Source organism: Balaenoptera ricei, chromosome 10, assembly GCF_028023285.1.
Source record: "Balaenoptera ricei isolate mBalRic1 chromosome 10, mBalRic1.hap2, whole genome shotgun sequence".
Lineage (NCBI taxonomy): Eukaryota > Metazoa > Chordata > Mammalia > Artiodactyla > Balaenopteridae > Balaenoptera > Balaenoptera ricei.
This window is the reverse complement of record NC_082648.1, coordinates 85,498,724-85,518,386: the sequence shown is the minus strand read 5'-3', so window position 1 is coordinate 85,518,386 and position 19,663 is coordinate 85,498,724. Positions and strand designations below refer to the sequence as shown.

The window sequence follows — 19,663 nt, the reverse complement described above, 5'->3', positions numbered from 1 at the left end:
CCTGCACTGGCAGGCACATTCTTAACCACTGCACCACCAGGGAAGCCCAGCTGAGGGGTTTTTAGTTTTGTTTTAAATTTTTACTTGAATAAGAAATTCAAGCTTGCTTGCTTGCTTATTTATTTATTTATTTATCTATTTATTTATCTATTTATCTATCTATCTATCTATCTATTTATTTATTTATTTATTTATGGCTGTGTTGGGTCCTAGTTTCTGTGCGAGGGCTTTCTCCAGCCGCGGCAAGTGGGGGCCACTCTTCATCGCGGCCTCTCCTGCTGCGGAGCACAGGCTCCAGACGCGCAGGCTCAGTAGTTGTGGCTCACGGGCCCAGCCGCTCCGCGGCACGCGGGATCCTCCCAGTCCAGGGCCCGAACCCCTGTCCCCTGCATTGGCAGGCAGACTCTCAACCACTGAGCCACCAGGGAAGCCCCAAGCATATGATTTTTAAAAATGCAATGGGCACAGTAGAGTATAAGTCTTTCTCCTACCACTACCCCTCAGTTCCTTTCTCTCCCTGGAGGGAACCACACTATTACCAGTTCCTTATGTTTCCTTCCTGTTGCTATTATTTTCTAGGATTACAATAGCCTTGTGAGTTTCTCTAGCTGTATATAGGAAAAAAAAAAAAATCAACACAGCCAAATACAAAGGTGGTTAGTACCAACTGAAATCTTCTCATCCACATTTCAGTAAGACATCTCCATACACAAGCATATCTGTACCTACAGAATGCTACATAAACAGGCTATTCTGCAATCTGATTTGTGTATGTGTGCATGCACACTTAATGATAGGTTGCAGGCATCTTTTGGGGTAAAAAAACCCAAAACAAAACATTAAAATAGTCATTTCTAATGAATAGATAATATTCTACTCTGTTTAGGTACCATAATTAATTTTAAACAACTTCTCTACTGATGAGCATTTAGGTTGTTCTTAATTTTTTTTGCACAGTCGTTTTCGTGAATTTGTGGTTATTTTCTTAGAATAAATTCCTGGAATTAGAATTATGTTACGTATCAAAGGATGTGCTTTATTTTCAATGTGACATATGTTACCCATTGTCCCCCAAGAAAGATGGTACTACTTTATATTTCCACCAGCACTATGTTAATGTCTAGAATACACACTCACAGACACCAGATCCCATGAGTGAAAATACCCATATTTGATGAAAAGAGAGGAAACCTTACCTACTTCAAATCCCAACTTCAGGGTCAATGGTAGAAAAGTGTCTAAAAAAAGTATTATTCATTCAACCAATATTTATGAATTTACCATGAAGACAATATATAAAGAATAAAAAGATGATGATAATAGCTCTTAACTGTGTGCCAGGAACCATCACAACCTCTTTTTTCATTTAACTCTCACAGGAATCCTATAAGGAAGGTACTATTATTGTTCTCAAGAAGAACTAGCTATTTAGATATTTACTATGCACCAGGCATTATCTATATAAGCTAACCACTATCTATCTATTATCTCATTTAATGTTGCTGAATCCTCGAAAATATATCCTACAAGGTGAATGTTAATATCTCCATTTTACAAGTGAGAATATTTTTTCAGATGCTCAAAAAGATTAAGTAAATTATCCAAGATTTTACATATAGTTGCGTTGGAAGTTTACAACCTTGTAGAGATGATAAGAAATGTACATAAGCAAATCAGTATGTACCAAGGTATTAAATCATTACTGTCAAACATTTTCTTACCACTGGTTCTTCAGAGTTGCATGTTTTCACCATGTTTTGAAGAACATCAATCAGTTGGCATAACAGTACTCCATTATCAAGTTCTTCCAATAACCTTTCTGCCTTAACTTCAATACCTAAAAACATATTTCAAAGCTAAGAGTCTTCTAGAAACAGTAAATTCAAACAATATGGTTCAAGTTTAATTAAATGTAATCGGATTATAGCTGAAACACTAGACAAATATTAGATCAGACTCTGAGCATTCACTCTTAGAAGGTACAGTTAAAACAGCAGGTAATATCAAATTAAGAGAAAGTCAACTGAAACAAAAATATCTGTGGTGTAGAAGCACAGAAAAAATAAATGACATCTACTTTATTTCATTTAAAAACACCAAAGTGTTTTACAATTCAACATCCACTATTAAGGTTAAGTTCTGATTCACTGCACATTACAACTGCTTGCACAAGAAAGATTCTCTATAAGTAAGATGGTCTTTGTTGCTATTTAAAAATTAAGATAACAATGTAACAAGCACTCAGGAAATACCAACTTTTCACCTCTAAAACCCCTTATGTGGAAGCATTATTACATAATAAACTTTTAAGAAATTAACCAAATCTTCAAACTGATATGAGTGTTTAGTGCGTTTTTAATTCTCTTCAAAGACCATAGATGAACTTTATATATATATATTCCTTTTCACGAAAACCTTACAATGCTACATGAAATTCTGTTATTTAAAAGAATTTTTTTCTAGGGAGAAAGTTCAGAGCACTCATGTCCTCTGAGTAAAGAAATATGATGCCATGCATTCTCCAAGCCGATATTTCCTCCTAGGTTTCATATACCTCTGCCCCTCGGAGCCTCAGAAACAGGAATCATTTTAACTACAGCATATATTCCACTCAGAATCTCCTGCCTTACACAAGTTTAAGGAGAAAAAAAAAAAAAAATCAATAAAATACAGACCCTCAAGTTAGACCTATACACTTAAACAATTTTTTTAACATTAACAATTAAAATGTTGATTATTCACAGCTCTTACTACTGACCTCTTCCATTAAGCCTCAAACTTGCTTACTGTTCAAGCCCCGAGGGTCAGGGTCAATCAGAGTATCTTCCCAACTAGAATGTAAGCTTGGTGAGAAAAAGGACATCAAATATTTCCTTTACTAGAGGATCCCCAGCCTCTGGAACTATCATTCCTTGACAAAGAGTAAGATTCTCAATAAACATTTACTGATTAAGAGATTACAATTTTGAGCATCTTTGCAAGCCTCACCTAATAAACCAGATAACCAGATTGACAGATCTTCTTGCATAGGCAACAGGGTAGCTTCGTGCCTCACAGCTATCCACTCATCATACTGACAAACATCAGCCAAACCTGGCCCATGCCTGGGGGTCAGAGGACTCCGTGGACTTAGAGGCAGGTCTTCTCCAAACCACACCTAGAGAAAACACCAACCAACTGAATGGATGCAACCCTGTTAAAAGTCAGCATGCCTAACATTTATATTTAAATAATGAATTACAGACCATATTTAATATACACACATACAGAGCTGCAGCAGCTCACAGAAAGTTAATAAACTAGAAGCAAACTATTAGCCTAGATACTTGAGACGCTTTCCGTATTCAATTCTGTGATAAATGTAAGTGAATCCCTAATTAATGAATGGATTCTACCATCAAACCGAGGGGATGAAAGTCAACAAATAATTTTTTTCTTTCACTTGTTAGCTGCGTAAGTTTAACAAGTTACTTGACCAGAGTATCAGCATCTTGGCTGTAAAATGAATTAATAATACCTGCCTTATAAGATATATCTTTGTAGAATCTAGCATTGGGCCTCATAATATTTGTTGAATAATGGATAAATGAATGAACGCATAGTTGGCATTTTATAAACTTTAAATCATAATAACAGTGTTATCTAAAAAAAAAAATTCTAAATAATCTGGTCTGTCACTTGATTTTGCATGGCCCACAAGCTAAGAACGGTTTTTACATTTTAAAATGGTAGTTATGTAAGTACCTACATAATAGCTTTGATTCTGCCTACTGACTCACTAAGCTAAAAATGTTTACTACCTGGTCAATCCCTGGTTTAGAATAAAAACTGACATAAACATGCTAGCAAACCAACACTTGCAAAATTTTGAAATACAATTAGATATACTTTTAATATAAGATTAGTTAGAGAAAAGACTGTGTCAAATCTCAGCTCAGGAAGGGGTATCAGAGCCCAAGTGAAGTACAAAGGGGCTCTCACAGGAGGGCAGCTTGAAATGGAGGGTCAGAGCTTGAGTGAGGTGACAGGGCATCCGCGCACGGCAACGGCCCTGTGCAGCATCAGACCCTGAGCAGGCTAAAGAGGGTGTCCGCTGGGGACAACGGGGGAACGTCCCAGTGCAGGGTGTCAGAGCCCAACTGAGCTGAGACGGGCATCAGCTCAGGGAGGGGTGGCAGCAACAAAGGGAGACGGGTTACGTACACGGGGATTCATCAAATGGGAGCCAGGTTTCTCACTGCCAAAGAAAAGAGGTACAACTACGGACTGAGAGAAAACTAGAATGAACCCTATGGTGTTGGAATCGAGTAAGTTTTACCAGAAAGCAAAGAAGTGCTCAAAGAATGATGGGGACATGCAAAAGGACACAGAAGTCAGCTTGAAGGGACTTCTGCTGGCTAAATCAAGAAGAATTTGAGCATGAAAATAATGATATAAGTGGATTATAACACAATGAATAAAATGGACAACTCTGAGTCCACATAGATATAAACAAATGAATAAACTGGAATTTTGATGAGGAATGAGATTTCCATATACTTTCAAAGTACTTCCCCAGAAATACCTACTACAAAGAGAAAAAAAGAGTAATTTCACAGTAGAGAAACTCATCAGGCAGCAACTTAACCGAGTGACACAGGTGAACATGATCAACAACGGGATGAATCAAAATCACATGCAGCTGACAGGATACAACGAGACAACACAACAGCCCTCTGTGATAGTCCTGCCAAGATGCATAACCTGAATCTAATCATGAGAAAACATCAGGCAAATCTAAATTGAGGGACATTCTACAGAATAACTGGTCTGTAATACTCAAAAGTGTCAAGGTCATTAAAGAAATCAAATACTGATAAAGACTAAGGGGCACGACAACTAAACGCAACAGGTGATTCTGAACTGGACATTACTGGGACAACTGACAAATATTTGAATGTGGTCTGAGTATTAGATAGTAGTTCCGTACCAACGCTAATATCCTGATTCTGATGATTTCATTGTGGCTGTATAGGAGGGAGTCCTTGCACGCGATAAATGCGCTAAAGTACCAGAGGTAACGGGACATTAGATTTGCAACCTACTCTCAAATGGTTCAGCAAACAAATATCTCTGCTCTACACTTAACAACCACCTGGCAAGTTTATGACTGCTTTAAAATAAAATTTTAAAAAGTTTTTTAAAAAAGAGGCATAAGTATAGGTAACACCAAGTGAATCTAGTTCTTTCTTGATTTTTCAATGTAGATAATTCCCCCCCCTGAAATATATTAAACTTATTGAGGTTTATTTGAGGCAAGTGTTACTATACCAAATCAAAAGCCATAACAACACCATTGTTAATCCAGACAAACATAGAGGGGGAAAAAAAAGAGCTGCTTCCAATCTCCTATGATGAGAAATAAACACGTTTTTTAAAAATCTCACAGGCAAAGAAAGACAATGAATATATACCACAAGAGGCAAGCAGGAGTAGCAAAACTTAAAAAAAACACCGAAAGACTAGGAGAAACATTGTTATTTGAGGGGCATTATTTCAGAAATTGAGGGTAGAGATTGGGGAATGAACTCCTAAATACATGAGGATCCCATAAAGTTTTTGGAAAAAAACAAGATGTTATTTCCCCAAATTCTCTTAGAATTACTTCAAAGGGAGTATAGCAAAGATATAATATCTAAATCTTCCCTTCATAAGCATGTCTTGCTTCTGTAATCCCAGGACTCAGTATAAGACCTACCTCATGATAGGCAGTCAAAAATATTAGTTGAATACTTGAGGAACAGATACTAGCAAATGACTCTTTGTACCATCAAAATCAAGATGCATCTTACAATAAATGGTATTTTACAGTCAATAGAATGTTATTTGTCCTTTAACCATTTGGCTGAGCTGACAAAAGGCGGAGAAGATGCAAATGTTTGTCAAGGAAAGATGTACATTAGCTAGGAAAGTGGTTTTGAAAATATCATGTATGAAAATGGAGAAGCTAAAATTAACAAAAGTCATTCTAAGTTCTTGCCGCATTAGGGAGAAGAGTACTTGGATTTTCCTATTATTGCAAGCAGAAAACTATAAAAACCTGGGTTAGTCAGTGGCATATTAATGTTGTTAAAAGCTAGATGTTAATAACAAAACCTGCATGTATAAAGATTGTTCTCAATCATGCTGAAAGCTGTCATATTGCAGAGATTCCTAACCATAGGCAGTCTACAGAAGAACTTGAATCAGTATATAAACTTAACTTACATTTAGGCAAAAATTTAGGCCTACGTACTAATGGGCCTTTCCTCAGAGAGAGAGAGTTCATAGTTCCTGTTAGATTCTGGAAAGGGCTTGTGACCCAAAAGAGATTAGGAACTATCTAGTTCATTGATTTTTAGACTGTAAGTTTATTTACCAATCAGAATCAGGAACATAAAAAAGGGGCAAGGAAGACCTTCATGGATTAAATGAATAAGAAACCAGCTATCTACTGGGTGTCTCCTCTCTGCAAGGCACTTATGAAAAACGAAGCCTAATTAGCAAAGAGGTGAAAATCCGAGGAAGTTCTCACATTCACCAGGGAGAGAAGCAAAAACTTCCATGAGGGATGTCAAGGGTACTCTTGGAGAAGAATCAGTAGGGACAGATCTGTGGAATCTAGGTCAGAGACGGATTCGTGGAACTATAAGACAACACTATGAAAAAAAGTCACCAATTTAAGAAAGTATTAATGGCCATTAGGAGAGAAATGAGAAAAACATGGTCAATGTGGCAATGATAAAAAGCACTTTATAAGGAATAGAGAAAATATAATCACCATGAAACTGATGACATTTCTGAGACTTGGATACAAAGAGATGAATAGAAGTAATCAGATAAAAAATGGTTTTGAGAAATAAGGAGTTCTGAGCATACTCAATGTGGATTAGAGAGGACCCAAAGGGGAAGAATAAGACCTTTTGGGAGACTGCCATGAACTCCCAAGTCCCCAAAGGAAAACAGTACAAAAGAACTCTTTATTAGTAGAGTAGGAGGATATAGCTGCACAGCATAGGAGGGAGAAAGCAGCATCCCATTCAGAATTGTTCTTAACCATTTTATAAACAAGTTACCTTCTCTAGGCTATCACACACTGCTATCTTGATAAGCCTTCTTTCTAAATTAAAAAAAAAACTTTCACGACATAGTTATAATCTCCAGCTTTACATCCGGATAATTTTGTTGTACCAATGATACAACCAAAGTTCTGAAGTGCCTACTATGTAACAACACATTCCAGGAGGCACTTGGCTCATGTTATCTCATTGATTCCTCACAACTACCCTGAAAAATATGCGCTATTATCCTCACCTCAGAGGCAAGGGAGCGGGGACTCAGAGAGGTAAAATAACTTGCCAGGATCTCACAAGCAGAGTGGCAGAACAAAAATCAGACACAAAATCTGACTGACTCTAAAATTCTCACTTTCAAAGGCAAATTTTATTATCAGCTGCTTACATCTTCCTAGGTAGACCTTCAAGGTGATTTTTATCTTTAAGTTAAAATTCAGTCATGTTCTATTTATGTCAAAAGAAAGAAAACTTTTAAAGGATCTAAGAATAAATACCAATTCTGGAAATCATTCAAATGTAAGATTATTCTGGTTTGTCTTATTACCTCCATTTTGCTTCCCCTCACCAAAAAACTAACAAAAAAAAAACACTCTTTAAATTTTAAGTTTTAATGCCACATTATTTACAGGCATTACAGGGCACGTGTACAATTATCTAAAATTAAGAATTTATATTTGTTTTCATTGAAAGCTCTTTTAACTACAAACATATACTAAATTGTAATGAGAAGAAAATCACAAACTATTCCAATTCTTTTCCCAGGGTAGTACAAATACGATGAACCCACCAATCCTAAGATATTTTTGATTCTTACAAATATGCAGTATAAATGAAAGCTTAATATTAAAGTCTTTTCAGAACTAGAAAGTGAAAATATAGTATTCCTGTTATTAAATTTGATGCTTAAAAAAACCAGTAAAATAGAAAATTTTTGTGATCATTTTAGTTTTTTTCTAACTATTGTAATATTATATTAATCTCATTAACTTAAATATATATTTTCCCAAAAAAACCACTTACTTGAATTGCAGGCAGCATGGTCATCTATGCTGAAATGATATTGCTGCTCTGAAAATAAAACAAAACATTAATATGCAGACAATGGTAGCTTTCCTACTCCCCCAAATTACAAGGAATCTGCTTTATTCTCTTATCTGACTGAAAACCTAATACTTTTCTATTTGGAATAATTTGACCATAGGAGAAGGCAGTCATACTCCTAGTTTCTTACTTCATAAAAGTACTCCTCATTTGAAAGAGGAAAGTCTGAAACACACTTTAATATGTACTTTCTGGCACTAATATCAAAGTAATTCTTGAAGCATCTGACTAGTAAAATAAAACTAACAATAAAACTTAGCTTACATTAAAAGTGCTCCAGAATTTTCCCCTGTAAACACACTGTAAATATAATGTAAATACAAATATCACAACTGATACTGAAAGTCAAGTATCTCTCATCTGATCTTTACAAAGAGATAAAGTTCATCTGAACTTTGTATAAATTCTCAGGTTTAACCATAAGCTTCTTCCACCAGATGACAAGGTAATAAAGAAAAATGTCAATTTTAACTATGAAACAATACTCAATGCCTTTCCTTAATAATTTTCCATAAGTTATTTTCTCCATGAGGTGCTAAAGACCAAAAAAAAAAAAAAAAGCAATTTGAACTCTAAAGGACTATTCTTGAAACATACAAGAAAAAAAACCCACAACTTTAAGTTAGATTAATACAATTCTTTAATGTATATTCAGAGGAAAGAAAGTGAAGAGTTTGAAAACACTCAGAATAATAGAATATATAAAACCTAGGATTTTAGATTGCTTATAGCACCATAATATACTAGTCTATTTTTTATTGTAAACCACCATTAAAACATTCTAAGAAAAAATAGAAAATGGCTTATAAGGCTATCAATTTCCAAGGAAAAGTTACTTTCTCCCCTAAGTTATACCAAACATACCTCAGGTACAGTGCCAACTACACATCCCACTTTCCTCTCAGGAACATTTCTTCTAGTACCAAAGCTGAACTGGAGCTAAACCTAACTGAAAAGTCTGATGTTACACATCACGTTGTCTTCGCAAGAAGGCAAAGTACAGCAGAATGTCCTTGATGTCATTTTTCCTTCTCTCTACCCTAGCAAAAGGCCAAAGTACAATTGAGCATTACTAATGAGTTTGTTATGCTTCCCACGAGCTAACTCAGTGGGGAATACGTTTTCCTTTAGCATAAATAATCCTTTGTCCCCAACAAAGATCCACAGTAAGAAGCTTCCAAGACCATTTTTAAAAAATACAGCAAAGAAGCTGCTCCCATTAAAATAAGGAGTCCCACATAATCAGACAAGAGCTTGAACAGCTGGAACTGCCAACCCCAAACAAAAGAAGGCCTGAATTATAAGGCGTGTGCAAATCAAGAACAGTGACACAGTCACAAAGAAGCTATCACAAGAATGTTTAGTAGTTGCACTTTTTATGGAAAATTCAACAAAATTAGTTTTATGAAAGAAATGAAGAATTTGTGCACAACCTTCAATCACTGAACTTTAGCAGAGTCTATTTTATATATATATATAGATATATATATATATATCTATATATATATCTTCCCCCACATCATTCTTATGTAATAGAAAGAACTACTTTAAAGATGACAAAATGATAACCATCTGGATTACCTTTAAAAAGAAGTTATTTAATAAATGGTACTCAGATAAGTTATAATATATCTTCATATGTGAAAAACTATCAGGTACACAAATATATGCTTTTATTGGAAAACTTTCATAAACTGATGAGATTGTATCAGTGAATCATCATTAACTCCTGAGTATTTACTGTGTTCCAGATCCTAAGAGCCAGTTATTCCTACTTTCTAGTCATTCACTATTCTCTTTCCAAATCATTTTTGTCTCAAGCGTTGAATACCAAAAGCAGCTTCTTGTCTACAGTTAGCCCAGTCCCCAATCTGCATCACAATCCCAATTCTTGCTTCTTATTCAGTTTATTACCTGCTTTCCCCTTATCTATCTTTCCCTAAACGTCTCAGTCTCTACATTTTTTTTTTCCACATAAACCAATTATACTGAATCAGCAACTCTTCATTTCTGGATCTGCATCTTGATTAGCAATTTATTGGCTTTTTTTTGGTTCCTGTTTTTGTCTGTCTTTTTGGAGAAGACTACTTTAATTCTGTGCCATCTTGAGGAAGTCTCTTCCCTTGGATTTGGGGGGAAAAAAAAGAGCTCTCAAATGACCAAGTCCAAACTATTCGCTAACCCCGCTTTATTTAACAAGACAAACAGCTTATGCAGAGATCACAAGTGAATACTATACTTAATTTTTTAAATCTGGAGAAAATGTTAGAAGCCCAGAGTGCACTTATCCACCTGAATCTTAAACAGAATTTGGGCCTAGCCCACTTAGAAACAGTTTCAGCCCTGAGGCCCTCAAGATTATTTATGGTAAGGCTCTTCATACCAGTCTGACTTCAGATCATGATGGGAAAAAAATGTCAGCCCGTGGAGCTGCTCCTTTGTTCCACAGCTGTAGGCTCTGAAACTGAGTATATTTTAATTCCTCACTCACATTATAAAATATGGTGGGGAGAGCACAAGGTGGTATGTCTCAGTCCTGGTACAAATTGGGGGCCGATTTGGAAAAGAATGGCAAAAAAGCAAAGAAATAAAGTAAGTTTCCTCAGAAAAATAATAACATCAACTGCCACTGCAACACATATACATTCAGCAGCCAGCCGACAGATTACTGCCAAGACACATAAGCTGCAGGGATATGATAAATGCCCAAGCTGGCGCAGTGGTCACTGCTGAGGAGGGGAGGGAGATGAGATTAGGATGGAATGCACAGAGGCCTTTCAACTGTACCAGTAAGATTTTAGTTCAAGATAAGCAGTGAGAACACAGGTATTATTATACTGGTCTGTACGCCCTTCTGTGTGTCAAAAAAACATTTCATCATTTTTAATGTTTCATTTAGAAAAATAGTTAAAGAAGATATCCTGATTTGTTCAGGGAATAAAAAACAACTTTCTCAGCTTTAAAATTTTGAGTTAAATATTTCCTAATTGCCTAGAAGAAAAAATAGAAATGCTGTATCCATACCAAACATATTTCATATTTTTAAATGTATAGTAAAATAAATCACCATAAAGGCACCACTGGGGTAGTAGAAAGTAGCAGACCCATCTGCTTTGAGTTCCAGATGATCTTGGGATAGTTCACTTCTCTGAGCCTCCCGTGTTCTCATTTGTAAAATGGGATACCACCACCTCCCTTGTCTGCTTGTTGTAAAGATTAAATGAGGTGATACAAATAAAGTACCTGACACATAGCTAGCACTTAACAAATGAGTTGTTATGATAATACTATGATAGGACATAATTACAGTTCATTTAACATAATTCATCAAATTAAAAAGAGGTAAGAAAACAAAGCTAATACTGAGAAATCATTAAATGTAATTTGGAAAGCTTCTTTTACTAACATAAAAATAAATACGGTTATAAGTGAACATAAAAACTTTAAAATACCAATATCCATACTCAAATATGAATTTGTGACATAGAAGTCTCTTGCTAGAATAAGTCTTAAGGATTGCGTCACACACAGGCCCTTTGCTCCATTCAGGCTGTCCCCTCACCGTCCATTCTTATTGGTTTCACTCATTTCTGTGGCTCTATCACTGTTCAAGCTATATGTTTGTCCAAACGGTGTCCACTCCTTCATTTATTAAACAATCATTTATTCACACCCTTTATTAAACTGGGCACCGCAGGCAACAGACGCAGTGATGAACATAACAGACGTGACGCTCTCATGGAGCTAGTACGTTCATTTGTGTAGGTAGTGAATACACAAGGTTAAACCATGGTAATTGTTTTGAAAGAAAAAACAGAGAGACAGTAGGGGCCTACTTTAAGACTTTGATTGAGTGATTTAGAAATGGTTTTGCTGTAGGAAAAACATGAACTTGAAGAATGGTGGGAATTAGTCAGGGAGAGAGACGGGGAAGAGTTCTATGCATAGAGAATAATTTTTGCAAAGACTCTGTACAGAGAGCAAGAGAGTTTGGCGCATTCCGAGAACTGAAAGAAGCCAGTATGGCTGAAGCGTGGATAGGGTTGGAAAGTCAGGCAGTAGCCCCACCTCGTGACACCATGCTGAGGAAAGCAGATTTTATTATAATTGCAGTGGGAAGCCATGGAAGAGTTTTAACCAAGGGAGAGACATAATGTATTTCATAGTTTAACAGAGCTCCCTGAGGGGGAGAGAGAAACATGGGAGTGCAATAGTGATGGGTTTAACAGAGAAAGGGGGAAAAAAACAGAAGGAGAGGTGGGTAGAGATGTGGGAAAAAGAATTAGCGGAAACACTGAGAGAAGCAGAGCACAGAGGGGTAGAAACAGCGAGAGCAAAGGAAACTGAGCACACAGGAAATGAGATGGAGAGCAGCCTGGAAGGGGAAGGGGAGGGGATCCACTGCAGCAGTTCAGTGACCAATGACGGTGACTGGGCAGGGATGCTGACAAAGTACCCACCGGAGGAAAGTGGATGGCTTTGACATCTATTTTGGAGTTAGAATCAAGACTTGATAATGGTTAGGGATGGAGGGTGAAGGCGAGGGAGGTAAGGGCAGAGTGAAGTGTCAGGAACAACTCTTGGGTTTCTGGTTTAAGCAGTTGAGCGAATGGATAGTGGCAGCGTTTACTGCGATGAAGATGATGGGAGTCTGAACAGACTGAAGCGGGGAACCCAGCAGAGACAGGGCAAAAGTGCTATGTTTTGGTCATGTCTAATTTGAGAAGCCTTTAAAGACATTCAAGCGGAAATGTCAGGTTGGCAGTTGGAAATGCTAATCTAGAGCTAAGAAGAAAGTTCAGGAGGAGATAGAAATTGCCAGCAATCCTTGGGAGATAAAACCACTAGAAAGAATGAGATCATCCGAGAAAGAAATGGAGAAAGCAGTGACAAGGATCTAGGAACAAGTCCTGGAAAAAACCAACATGTAGTCACGAGAGAAAGAGTCAGCAAAGGAGACAGAGTCCTCACCTCGACTAATCCAGGTTTACAACTCTTCTGATTTACCTCCTTCCAGGAGCCCTTCCTGATTGGCCTGAATTAATTCTGCCTATATCTGTAGCTCTTGAATTCACAGAGCATTTTTCCCAACTACCTGTCCTAACAGTGCTTTATACTATTTTTTCGTTGTTTCTGTACATTGCTTGACCAAGTATATTATAAGTTCCTGGATTGCTGTTGGAAGTAGTGTTGAGAGAAGTATTCAAGCTGAAAGTTTAGGAAACACTTCCGGTGGGACATATGTGAACATCTCTAGGAAAAACCAGGTAGGTGAAATGTGACAGCAAAGCTTGGAAATAGCCATACAGCAGACATGTGTCTGACAGGAGACTTTTTTTGGGTATTATTTATTACTTTTCACTTTTATTTATTATGTGACCCGATAAACAATTTTGCCTCTCACCGAACATGTCCAAGGTGAAATATGTGGAGTGGTTACTAGTCAAGGTACCAGCAGGTTAAGTGAGCTGCCTGATATACCAGAGGAATCACTAAGAAAAAAATGACTAAAACTGGTGTATTTGGCAGAGGGTCCAAATGAACGGGACAGAACAGCTGTGCCAGTGCGTGAGGACTCTGGGAGCAATGTGCTACTCAGGAATTCATACGGTTGCCCTACTGGACAGGTACATTTTTATTACGGCTTTTAAATAAATTCCACTGTGGTAGATCACATAATGGTCCCCAAAGATGTCTATGTACTAAACCCCAAAACCTGTGAATATACTGCCTTCGTGGGCAAAATGGATCTTGCTGATTGAGTAAATTAAGGGCCTAAGGAGATGGGAGATTATCCTGGTGAGCCCAATGTAATTACCAGAGTCCTTATAAGAGGGAGGCAGGGCTTCCCTGGTGGCGCAGTGGTTGAGAATCTGCCTGCCAATGCAGGGGACACGGGTTCGAGCCCTGGTCTAGGAGGATCCCACATGCCGCGGAGCAACTGGGTCCCCCCCCCATGAGCCACAATTACTGAGCCTGCGCGTCTGGAGCCTGTGCTCCACAACAAGAGAGGCCGCGATAGTGAGAGGCCCGCGCACTTCGATGAAGAGTGGCCCCCGCTCGCCACAACTAGAGAAAGCCCTCACACAGAAACGAAGACCCAACACAGCCATAAATTAATTAATTAATTAATTAATTAAGAGGGAGGCAGAAAGGTCACAGCCAGAGAAGGGGATGTGAGAAGAGAAGCAGAGAGAGAGAAAGAGATGTCATGACACAAGAGGCAGAGAAAGAGAGAGACTGGAGCTGTTACACTGCTAGCTTTGAGAGGAAGGAGCCAGGAAACGCAGGTGCCCGCTAGAGGCTGGAAAAGGGAAAGAAAAGAACTCCCCCCACCCCCACCCCGAACCCTTAAAATGAACACAGCCCTACTAAGTCTTTTTCTTTTTTTTAGCTCATTTCAGAATTTTGACCTCCCAACTGTAAAATACATTTATGTTGTTTTAAACGACTAAGTTTGTGGTTATTTGTTCTAGCAGTAATAGGAAACTAATACACATCTTAAGCGAAGAAAGGAAGATATTCCCAAAGGGTCAAGACATTTGACCTCGAGAAAGCGATATGTATCCAAACATGGTTAGAAGGCCAATGCATTGAAGCAACGAGTAAAGGGCACCAGTTGTATATGTACACTTAAAAAAAAAAAAAAAGATGCAAAGTTTACAGGTAAAAGCCATTGTGAGTGTTGTGTGTGTGCTATCATCATCAACAATGACCCTGCCTTTGTACATCTGACATCATTCATTCACTCATTCATTTAAATATTTACAAAGGCTCCTAGCGTTTACTGTCTCAGGGAACAACACGCACACTCACCAAGTTCCAGGTCATGCGGACTCCTTCCTCTCTCACAGCTCCGCCCCAGGCTCCTACCCTACCTCAGCCAAAACCATCAATGGCCATATCTCGTTGTTTCTACCTTTACATTTTCTCTTCAATACCTATAGCCACTCCTTTAGTTCAAGCCACCACCATCCTTTTCCAGGTTTACTGAAACAGCCTCCAACCAGTCGCCCTCTCTCCACCCTCTCATGCCTCCAACCTGTTCTTCGTGTACTGCAGCCAGAGTGAGCCTTCACAAACTCTCATCTAAGGATGTTACTACTTCCCTGCTTAAAACACTTAATGGCTCTCCACTGCCTTCAGGATAAAGCCTAAACTCCTTAAGGAAGCCATCAAAGCCTTATAGGATCCCCTCGGCCTCACCTCTGACCCTTACACTCCAGCCATGTTGAACTTCTTTTGGCCCGTGGAGCACGCTGCTTCCTCACCTCTGTGATCCGTCTCCATGGAACGCTCCCCTTCCTCCTCCCTTTCAGACTCACTCCTGCCTGCCCTTCAGATTCAACTGCTCTAAAAAGCCTCCCTGAACCTCCTCCTCTGTTTAGGTTGTGTAGCAATATAGGCTTCTATTTTGCTGTACTCTACACTTAAAAAAAAATAAGATTCGTAAGGGGGTAACCTTCTCCATCTCTTCCACTTGTATGTAGAACTCAGTGTTAAATTTAGCCCTGGAATTACTCCTAAACAATAAATGTTGTATTTATTACTAAAGGAAATATGAAACAATAATGAAATAAATCTGTGGTATATTCCTTAAAGGTAAAGGTAGCTTCCAAAGCAGATGAAGATTTTTAAGAGAAAGAAGATTCTTACTACGTAATAAAACATCACACGTTATCTGCAAAATATAAAGGCTCTTCATTTGTTGGGAGTCTTTACTTTTTTATTTGAAAATTTCCTTTTGCACTGTTTGGCAGAGATCCAACCTGAATAATTTAATTTTGTATTAGACAGAATTATTAGTTTGTCATAAAATTTTGTGGGATACAAAAATTTTTTTAAAAACTTAAAATGTTTGCCTTTATATATGACAGACTAAAAGACTCTGGAAAACATACATATACAGTAACATAAAGAAATGTAAAAACAACATTAAGTGTCTATTAACAGGAAACCTCTAAAATAACTTACAGGACATTCATTCAGTGGATTCATTCAGCTTCTTAAAAGAATAAGAGCTATATGTACTGATATGAAAAGATGTCTATTATATGTCATGCAACCAAAAGCAATCTGCAGTGCAGTATTTAAGTATGTTACTGGGATCACAGTGTTTTCTAAACTCTGTGTGTGTGTGTGTGTGTGTGTGTGTGTGTGTGAAAAAGAAAAACTCCTGAACAAAGTTAAATAATTTTTTTCAAGAGCCAATTTTATTTTTGGGATCAAAAATATTAACAAATCATCCATCAAGGGAAAACAAAAGTCATAATGTTTAAAATTCCATATAAAGTGAGTCCTTCACCATAGCTTATACTTTCTTACAAAAAAGTTTGTTTTGTGAGAGCAGGCAGAAGTCTCTATCAGCACTTCAGCAATGGTTTTAATACTGTAAATCCCCATGACACTTTCAGCAGCAAAAACAAAACTGCATTTAATGTCTCTGCTACATTTCATACATTCTAGGTCTTTGTACATTAGTAATTCACTTATGAAATACATGGCAACATACTGTTAAAACCACCTACTCTGTAACAACGTAATAACATGAGAAAACTTTATGAGTTTTTAGAAGGAGAAACACTAAAGAGATACAATTATAATTATTGCCTGCATCTTATAAACATTACTTCTTAGGCACTTCTCTATGGCAGTTACATTTCAACTAAAATAGGGAAATTCAAAGTGAGACAACAGATTGACAGCCTCAAGTTTCCTAGTCTCTCAAATTCTATGTACACTGCATGGTTCATTAAGGATGTAAAGGTATATCTGATATCAAAGTATAGGAAGCAACAAATAATAGGAAGAAAGTAAAACACACATACATAGACATACATAGACATACATACACAGCCATGTTACTGTAAGAAAGCAAAACATAACAATACACATTAACCTTAATCTCCTACTTTCCTCATCAACAGCCAGATTGAAAAAACTTTTTGAAATACTGAACTTTCATTCTTATCTCCAAACTTAAATTGAGATTGACAGGAAAGAAAAAAAAAGTGCTGCTTAGTAAAAAGTACAGTAAATGAGCAAAAGCTAAATGGGAAAATATAAATTAGGAAACATTACTTCTGAACTGACCAATCATCCAAACATCACTGGACTCATTTACTTTTTTAATATAATAGCAGGTATACTGTTGACATTATTCCCTTATCACACACTTTGATTTACCATCACAAGTTACTTCTCACTATTTTTTAATGAAGTATTCAAAATAAACTGATACCCACAGCAGAAATGAACCTGGGCCATACAAACAACTCTGCAGAGAAGTTGCTTATAGCTGGGAATATAAATGCAAGAGTAGTGTGATTAAAAAAAAAAAAAAAGAGGCTGGACACTGGAGACAGTCTAGACTGAATTCTGGGTGGACCTTAGTAGCTTAATTCCTTTCTCTGAGCTTCAGTTTAATCTATAACATGGAGAAAACACCAAGGACACTGCAGGATTATTAAGAGGTTTAACAATAATATAAGTAAAGCATCTAGAACATTACCTGACACATTCTAGGTAATAATGCGTTTGATAAACAGTAGTGAGTGCTTAGTATGTGCCAGAAATAACTTTAAGTGCTTTACATGGACTAACTTAATCAATGAATGATAGCTACCATGACCTCTGGCACTGCCTTCACCTTCTGCTCCTCTCTGCCCTTTGGGGACAGCTTGAACCTTTTAATCCAAATTAAACAGCACAGAAATAATACAAGCTATGTGTCAGGCACCGTACTATGGATTATTTCACTTGATCTTCACAACGACCTTCACATCAATAAGGTAAGAACTATTTATTATTAACCTTCGTTTGCACAGTATGAAATTTAGGCTTAGAAAGATTAAGTAACTTGCCTAAGGTCACACACATAGTAAAGTGTGACTTCAGAGCCCCCGTGTTTAGAAACTCTGCTACATTAAAAGAAACATTACTTATAATTCCTTAATATCAAAATAGCAGAGACACCCACTATTCAAAATCTGTTGGTTTTTAATGAGCTTTTGAAACAGATGAGTCAGACAGGCAACATGTATCAGGATTCTACACCAGACGGCTATCACCAGTTTCCACTTTTTCATTCAAATCTATTCCAAACTCCTCCCAAAGGGAATCTGAGGTGGTGAGAATTCCAATTCCTAATTATTTAAGTCCCAAGTGAGGTGATCAGACAGCAGTTCACAAACTGCTTATCTTCTGAGAGAGTAGGTATTAGCACTCTCCACACAAACGAAGCAAAACCCAAACTCTGACCTAGACTGGGCCTGGAAAAAAAAAAATCTCTTCACTTAATAACGACTCAACTTCACCAGACGTACCACAAAGCGCTCTAAATCCGTAAGACTCAATCCCGTGGTTCGAAAAGATTAGTTAGGAACCAGGAGTGACTGCATGGTCAAGCACTCCCTCCAAAACTTTCCTCCGACTTCCAAGGCAACCTACAAACCTCCCCGCAACGCAGCCTTTCAAACCGAGACGTGTGGGTGGGGAAAGCATAGAGCACAGCCTCCAGTTATTCGGCGACACGGGCCTTGCAACGACTGGAGGGAACATATAGGGAAGAAACTGTAAACTCTGCCAGAGTGCAAAATGACTATGCGTCATTCTCCTTCCAAGGTCAGTGACTTCACCACTTCTTCCTGAGGGAGACACTAAGGAATCAAGTGACCCTATATGTGCTAGGTGCTTGGAAATGAAGGTGCCCCTGGAGAGCCTAAACTAGCTTCAGGCTCTGATCCCTCCTTGGATTCTAAAGCAGAGCGGCAGCGGGTCGCTACCTCTCCCCTAACCTAGCACACCCACACCTGCCGTCCCCCGCCCCAGCACACCCACACCTGCCGTCCCCCGCCCCAGCACACCTGTGGCCCCTCGCACCGCACCCGGGTGGGCATGGGAAGGCAGGCATAACTTCACCTTGACGGCCCCGGGGACCAATCAGAGCACGAGACTCCCGCAGCGGGCCAATCGCACAGCGTCTTGGATCCCGCAGCTCGGGCCCAACCGAACCACCGCTTCCCCTCCGCGGAGCGCTGGGGGCTCTTCGAGCGCAAGCTGAGGCGCGGCAGCCCCGAGAAGGCAAGTAAGAGTTCGCGAGGAAAGAGAAGGCAAACAGAGAAGTACTCACCCGCCCAGGCATAGGACGGTCACTGCTCCCTGTGGGGCGACATCGCGCTCAATCTTTGCCTGGCCGGCACGCCCCTGCCCAACCGCCGCCGCCGCCGCCGCCTCTGCCTCGAGCTTCGCAGCAGTTCGCCGCCGCCTGTTTCGAAGGAACCAATCAGAAGGCGGAGAGGGGGCGTGGCTGGAGGCCCCGCCCCCAGGCCGCCGTGGGGCAGGAGACCCGCGCGCCTCTCGGTCGAGGGTCGCTTCGCCTTCCTCCGCCTGGCGTCTCACAACTCGGGGGGGCCAAGCTCCTCTTCTCACAGAAAATGGCTTGGTCACAGAGTACGTCCTCTCATCTG

The 19,663-nt window shown here is 38.7% G+C and overlaps 1 protein-coding gene across 2 annotated transcripts in view; it reads right to left on the bottom strand.

Moving 5' to 3' along the window:
- GAS2L3 (growth arrest specific 2 like 3) overlaps window positions 1-19,396 on the bottom strand; it is a 30,731-nt gene extending 11,335 nt beyond the window's left edge. The window contains exons 1-4 of one of the 2 annotated variants that reach the window (XM_059934763.1): window positions 19,327-19,396; window positions 8,115-8,162; window positions 2,989-3,157; window positions 1,722-1,837 (exon numbers count right to left, since the gene is read on the bottom strand). In XM_059934763.1, the coding sequence (XP_059790746.1) occupies window positions 1,722-1,837; window positions 2,989-3,157; window positions 8,115-8,138 (309 nt within the window). In that variant the 5' untranslated portion in view covers window positions 8,139-8,162; window positions 19,327-19,396. Of the gene's footprint in view, window positions 1-1,721; window positions 1,838-2,988; window positions 3,158-8,114; window positions 8,163-9,059; window positions 9,111-19,326 lie in introns of those variants that run through there. The other variant, XM_059934764.1, reaches the window with a different exon arrangement.
- Between the last annotated feature and the right edge of the window lie 267 nt (window positions 19,397-19,663).